A 7516-nucleotide genomic window follows, 5' to 3' on the forward strand; every position below is an offset into this window, starting at 1 on the left:
CTCATTTCGAATATTGTCACTTAAATTGGAAAAACTCCCCATGCGCATTTAACCCTTCGGGGTCGGGCGCGCAAAAAGGAGGTGTGACAATATACCCTACAATAACATAATTATTTATAATAAGTTTAATTCGGTAACCTAGAAAATAAAGTAAATAACCTACTATAATAAATAAAAGGAAAAATTTTATATTAAAACAATTGGGTCGCTTCCTTTTCGACTTTATAGCCAATATTTCAATTTACAATTGAGTAGCCCAAAAATAAGTGGCCCATATCCGAAAAAGGGGGTGTTATTTTCGTTTTTTGGGAGTCAGAAATGGGATTTTGTATCTTTCAACGGGATTTTCTCTCATTCTTTCCCAAATCTACAAAAACGAGATTTTGTGATCAATGCAGCTCCAAAACCCCTAGAAATTCTTCTTCATCTCGAATTAACAACAAATCAAACACGAAAAGTGAATTTTTTTGCTGCGAATCAACGCAATTTTCATTTTTGCTGCAATTTTGATTTCAACTTTTTGTTCGATGGAACTTTTTCCAGTTTACATTCTTTATAGTGGTGAATGGGAAGAAAACAAGTTTATCAATTTCGTCAGCGATTGTGTAATAATCGAGTCGACATTCAGCTACAACAATTTAGTTGCAGCTATTTCGGAACAGATTAGGATCGATAGTGAGTTAAACGCAATAGAGATTAACTTTCTCCCAAATGATGGTTTGCCACCGATTCTGATTTACAACGACACAAGTGTTAAGGTGTATATCGAATTAAAGAAGAAAAACTTGAATTTCACTGAATACCCCTTGTTTGTAACAGTGAAAGAGATTTATGATAATCGTTTGGTTGCTACAAGTTCCAGTTGTTTGGTTGTTACAAGTTTCAGTCGTTTGGTTGCTACAAGTTCCAGTTGTTTGATTGCTACAAGTTCTAGTAGTTTGGTTGCTACAAGTTCCAATTCTATAGATGTATCCACAATTGATAGCACTGAGATTATGACTGATATCGAATTGATTGAAAACACGAAACTTAGTGAAAACACGGGTATAATAGATAATATGTTGAACGAAATTTTTGAGGAGGATCAAGTTTATAAAGATAAAGAGACAGTTATGAATGTGATGAAGAACTTGGTTGTACGCGAGAGGTTCCAATTCAAGGTGAAGAGATCAAGCGCAACAAGGCATGTCAATAATTGTATATTCTATTATATATATGTATAAATATGTATAAAGTAGTATATATTTGTATATAATGTATTAAAATTAGTATATATCTAGTTATATTTTTGTATGCAAGTATATTTAGTAGTTGAATGATCTTTAATCCTAGGTATCACCCTATGTGTGTGGATGACAATTGTGCTTGGAGTTTCAAATCTTCTGCCGTTTTCAAGGCAAACATATTCAAAGTGAGATGTTACAATAATAATCACACATGCGGCTATGGTGAAAGATACTTAACACAACGACAAGCTACTTCGAGTGTAATTGCTAGTATAGTCAAGGACAAGTATGTTAATCCAAAAAACGTTTACACCGCAAATGATATAATAGAGGACATACAAAAGCAACACGAGATTGAAGTGAGCTATATGAAAGTATGGAGAGCTAAAGAGATAGCAATGGCAATGATAAGAGGGAGTCCGAGTGATTCATATAAGGAGTTACCGAAGTATTTTTATATGTTGGAGCATACAAATCCAGGAACGGTTACAAAGTTGCACAAATCAGAAGATGGATGCTTTCTTTATGCATATGTTTCGCTTTATGCACCTATCAAGGGCTGGGAGCATTGCAGACCGATAATGGTTGTGAGCACGTGATTTTTGCTTCACGAAAACTACTCCAAAAGAAATCAAAAATAAAACAAAATTCTCTTGGTGTACAATTTTTAAGATTTGCGTGGCATTTTTGATAATTATTTGTGTTTTGTCCGTAAATATTTACCTTGTTGTAGTTAATTGAAAAAAGAAATAAACATGTTGCAGGCATATTTAGGATTTAATCATGCATTTAGGAATTAATTAAACCATCATTTGGCTCCAAAAGGAAAATCACAAAAATATGTGTTTTATTCTATTTGTTGTCATTGTGTGATTTTATTTTAAGATTTTAATTTGTGTGTTAATTGTTGTAAGTGTTAATTAATATTTGTTTAGTTTTATTTTTTGATTGTACAATTTAATTAGGAATTGTTTTTTTTAAATTAAATTAAAGAAGGAAAAGGAAAAGAGTTAAAAAATGAAGAAAATTCGGACTTGGCCAGTTTTTAAAAGAGAGCTCAGGCCCAAAAGTCACACGCCCACCCGGTCCATGTCTGTCAACCCAAAAGACCATCAAACGACGTAGTATAAGGCAAGAGCTACGTCGTTTTAATGGTGCCCAGTCCAGTTAATCTCAGATAACCCCAAACGACGCCGTATTGGCACCTCAAATCTGAGTCGTTGATCAAACTAGATCGAACGACCCAGTTCAACCCATGCATAGTTAAAACGGCGCCGTTTCAGGCATGTCAATCTAAACCGTCCATCTCCATTGATCCAACAGTCCCAAGCTTCCATCACAACCCGGTCCATTTCGACCCGGGTTGACCCAGTCTCTGAATAAGACCAAACGGTGTCGTCCCCTTTAAGTGAATTGATCCAGGCCGTGGATCGTGATTGATCCAATGGCCAAGATCGAAACAACCCCTCCGTATATAAAGGCCAATTCTTTACCCCAACCCCCCTTCCCAAGCCAAAACACCACATCTCTTCATCGTCTCTATGCTTTAGAGACCAGATAACCCTCCGCCTCTTACCACCGTTGACCACCCACCGGAAATCGCCTCACGGCGATTCCGGTTGTCCAAACGACCCCAAAATTACACCATAGCTTCCCCACGACATCCTCTTTCCATATATGGTATTAGTTTCCTTCGAATCATCACCAATCTGCTCGAATCTTCAATCAAAGAGTTCGTCTGAAACTTCACCTATTCCGATGACCACCAAATTAACACCACAGCATCCCCTGACCACCCTCGTCATGGATCTACTGACCTTTTACCTCGAATCACCCCACAGCCTCTCGAATCTTCATCGAAAATTCGAGCAAAACCCCAACCTACCCCAAACTCATACCAGATATCCACCAAACCTCCCTCACCCCTGAACAATTACTGGTTCCCTTCGAATTACGATGGAACCATTCGAACCCCAAATCGACTGTATGAACCCTAAAATCACTGGAACCTTGGGGTCTGTCCAAATTAAATGAAGGGTTGGGGTCTAATAGACCTTAATCGAGGTGTTCTCAGTTGAGAACACTTCGATTAAAGTCTATTCGACCTCAAAGTGCCTAAGTCTGAGTTCGAACCTGGATTCGTATAGTTCTAAGGTTCTGAGGTATTTTGTTTTTCTTTTTTCGTCATTCTGTATTCATGATTTTCTATATATGTATCTGTTTAGTTTAGTTTTATTAATTTTCCATACTTTTTCAATTCATCTGTTCATCTTCAGTAGACCTTTTTATTTGGTCCAATTCTATCATTTGTTTATGTTTACTATAATTGTTATGTATTATAATTTGTATAATCGATTAATAAGTTGCGTCGATTAATTAATTTACAGTAAATCCTTGTTCTTGTCAATATTACTTGAATTGCCTGATTGTTTATTTTCTAAGTGATTGCTGTCAATTGTTGTAAGCAATTGGTTAATTAGTTTTCATCGACTAACTCATTCTTGTTTGTAGATCAATAATTTCGTCAAAAAGTTGTTGTGTATGCTGATCTGTGGACATTTAGTTAGGGCATTGTCAATAGGCTAACAATGATCCTGCATTCATGTTGATTCTGATTTTATTATTCAGTTCCAACTTTAAGAATTTTATTGAGTTCTATATTGTGTTAAGTCTGGACTTGATTTAAATTTCAGTTCATTTTGTTTCAATTGAATTCTAACCTTAGTCATTCAGTTATCAGAATTAAGTTTGGTTATAGCTGTTAGTCAAGTTTAATTTTCAAACCTTTGTTAAGCTGGAATAGATTTCAGAATTAAAGTGTAAAACAGTTAATAGTTGTATTAGGAAGTCAGTAATATCCAGGGGTTTTCAGGGTTGATTTAGGAATGAAATAGTTAGGATTATATTTTAATGTTAGTGCTTTGTTAGTGGGATATTAATTAACAAACTAATGGGAAACAAAAGGGAATGGGGGGGTTGAAAATAAGGAAAAAGCTTCCTTAGTGGGATTTAGAGTGAAAAATTAGATTTTTAGTGGAAAATTCTGATTTGAATAAGAAAAAGGGGTCGGGCAGTATGTTTGAAAGGGGAGCAGACTTGTATAAAAGGGTGTAGAGGATGGAAGTTAAAAGAGAGGTAATCAGAAAGAGAAAAAAAAATCTGGAGAAATAGAGGATATATAGGCTATGTTATCTTACTAAGTGAGGAATAGAGTAAATTGTTTAAGGTTAAGCTTTACATCAAAGAGCTTCAGTTTGTTTTCTTCTTTGAGGGTTCATGATCAGAAAGCCACAGTTTTCTTGCATTTGTCCCTCTTCTGTTTTGACTGTAACTGCTTTGGGGTATTGTTTAGTTTGAATTTGGATTTTCCTGGGATTTCTGTTTTTTTAAGCCCTGTTCTATTGAGCTGCTGGGTCATTCTCTTGTTTTCAATCTGATCCTGAGATTTATGTTACTGTTATTACTGGTTTTGCTGTATTGCTGAACCTGCTGTTGTTGTTGTTGCTGCACTGTTACTACCCTGCTGATCTCTCATCTTCTTCTTTTTTTTTTCAATACCAGGTACACTTTCAGATCAATACTGATGCGGCTGTGAGATATAAAAGTAAAAAATGAAATGCTAGGTTGTTTTTGATGAATTAGTGTTGTATCTATAGTGTAATAAGTCATATGTATTTATATAGTTTAGTTTTATAGCCCAAATGGAATGCATGACGTAGTCTTGCATTTAACTGAAACTGTTTGGTTTTCAAATTATAGTTTGTAGTTGTCAGCTACAGATTCCATGTAGTAAAACATGTACTTTGTAAAATGAACAAATAAGTTAGTATTAATTGCCTTATTTCATCTCTAACTTTCTTGGGTATTTGGGGAAAAGTTTGAATAAGCAGTATTTGATTCCGTTAGGCAGCATATAGGCCAATATTCGAATCATGTTGATAACGTTTCTTATCCGTTAATTCAAATAGTTTAAATCAATTTTAGGAATGTTAGTTTAAATCAATTTTATATGCATTTCTTAATTTTAGCTTTAAAAGTTCACTTATAGAATAAAAACATTTTTTTTACGAATTTGAGTATAAATTACCGCTATCATCAACTGTAATCCAATAACTTCTTGTCAAAGCATGTAATTAATAAAGACTTTTCTCGTTTCTTTTAGAGGCAAACTTAATAAGAATGTAGTCACTTTAGGATTGCCCTTTAAAATAAAAATGAAAGAGCCTCGCTAAATAAAACGTAAGCTGCAAGGCTCTCAATAAATGGTTAATAATAAATTAGACTTCGGATGGGCCATTTTAGCAAGATTTCACGACCATCTAAAAATAATAATGCACTAGTCGCTGAGGTGCGCCTTTAATAATTTACTTTCTTAAACACGGGTGTACATTGATGTAACCTAAATCCAAATCTCAACGAAGTCAAAATGTATCGAAGACCATGGGTACATTGATTGTGACATGGTTCGAGATACATTTTTACAACGTTGCAATTCTCCATAATAATAATAATGAAAGCGGTAAAGAGTTTGAAATTTGTACATAAGTTCGTATTTGTATAAAATCAGATAATTAAGCCGAATATGACAGTTGAGCGACCGTGGTAGAAACACGGAACTCGGGAATGCATAACACCTTCTCCCGGGTTAACAGAATTCCTTATCCGGATTTCTGGTGCACAGACTGTTAAACAGAGTCATTCTTTTTCTCGATTCGGGATTCAATCGGTGACCTGGGACACCATAAATCTCCCAAGTGGCGACTTTGAAATAAATAAACAAATCCCGTTTCGATTGTCCTTTAATTGGAAAAACTCCCTTCCGCGCCCTTTAAGGCGGTGCGGGTGAAAAAGGAGGTGTGACAATGGTGTTGACGAAAGTTTCCTTAAAGCAACAAATAAGGGTACCATATTGACTACTTGCACACATGATGGAGCTAGTGAGTTAACTGCATCTACCTTGTTTCTGCAGTTTGTATAATGTTGCAGTTTCATGTATAAAAGTGTATAGGATTTCACAGCTACTGTTTTTATAAAATTTGCAGTTTGTATAATTGTGTATAACTGTGTATAAGATTTGTATAATTGTCTGAATCCTAATATATATTTTGTATAAATAGGAAAAATCCTTCCACTTGTATATGCAATTGTATATTCATAGAATAACAAATCTTGGGAGTGGTTCTTTGTCCAGATAAAAGGTACTTTTGGTGTTAGGGAAGGGATGTGTATAGTTTCAGATAGAAATAAAAGCATCTTCAATGCCACAAAAGTTGTGTACCCAGAAGTACCACATTGTATTTGCATGTTTCTCTTGTGGCAGAATGTAAAGCGCACATTCAAGAAACATCACAAACAATTGAAGGATATCTTCTTTGCTTTGGCTAGAGCTTACACGACAGAGAAATTTGAGTACCATATGACAGAGATGTGTAAATTGATCCGAGGGTGCAGCCTTACTTATTTGAAATTGGCTACGAAAGGTGGTCTAGGGCATATTACAAAGTGAAAAGGTCGATGGTAATGACTTCCAATATTGCAGAGTCAATTAATGCAGCAAACAAGGATGCTAGAGAGTTACCAGTAATGCGATTGCTGGAGTACATGACAAATTTGCGACAATAGTGGAACAACAATAATAGAAAAAGTGCAATGGAGACATCTACAGAGCTTGGTGAAAAGTACAACAAATTCCTTCGGGAAAATTTGATTGCAAAATCAAAGCAAATGACGGTAAAATGAATAAAATATAATGATGTTTGGCATGTTGACTTGCATTTTACTGCTTGTATAAGGATGTGTAACTCTGTACAATAATGTATAATATTCTTTAACTTTTTTTAAAAAAAAAACTTTTGCAGGTGAGACCTGTTACGGAGCAGTTATATACTGTGTTTGAAGGGGTAAGGCGAAACATAGTGTGCCTTGAAAAGGGAACATGCAGTTGCGAAAAATTTCAAATGGATGAACTTCCATGTCCTCATGCTTGGGCGGTTTTGAAGAACCAGCAGCTGAAACCTGGCCAGTATTGCTCTTTTTACTACAAAAAGGATAAACTCCTTAGAATTTATGAATTTCCAGTGAATCCGATGCCAAATGAGAGTTTATGGGTAATCCTAACAGAGGTGCTGGAAGATGTGGTCCTACCACCTAAAGGGAGAAGGAATGGAGGAAGGCCAAGAAAGGAAAGACTCAAACCTGCTTCAGAGAAAGAGTCTAAGAGGGCGTTTTCATGTTCTGTGTGTGGACAAGGTGGTCACAATAGAAAAACATGTAGAAATCGACCAAAATAA

The 7516-nt window shown here is 35.4% G+C and overlaps 2 protein-coding genes across 2 annotated transcripts; both read left to right on the forward strand.

Annotated features, from left to right (window-relative positions):
* Positions 1-527: 527 nt before the first annotated feature.
* On the forward strand, positions 528-1825 carry LOC138871934 (uncharacterized). Its single transcript, XM_070149858.1, has 2 exons — positions 528-1183; positions 1333-1825. Exons 1-2 carry the CDS (start codon positions 528-530, stop codon positions 1823-1825), a joined length of 1149 nt encoding a protein of 382 aa, XP_070005959.1.
* A 5050-nt stretch (positions 1826-6875) lies between these two features.
* Positions 6876-7516, forward strand: LOC104244403 (uncharacterized). Its single transcript, XM_009799812.1, has 2 exons — positions 6876-6956; positions 7085-7516. The coding sequence occupies exons 1-2, from the start codon at positions 6876-6878 to the stop codon at positions 7514-7516; spliced, it is 513 nt and encodes a 170-aa protein (XP_009798114.1).

This window comes from Nicotiana sylvestris, chromosome 6 (assembly GCF_000393655.2).
Source record: "Nicotiana sylvestris chromosome 6, ASM39365v2, whole genome shotgun sequence".
In the NCBI taxonomy this organism is placed as follows: Eukaryota; Viridiplantae; Streptophyta; class Magnoliopsida; order Solanales; family Solanaceae; genus Nicotiana; species Nicotiana sylvestris.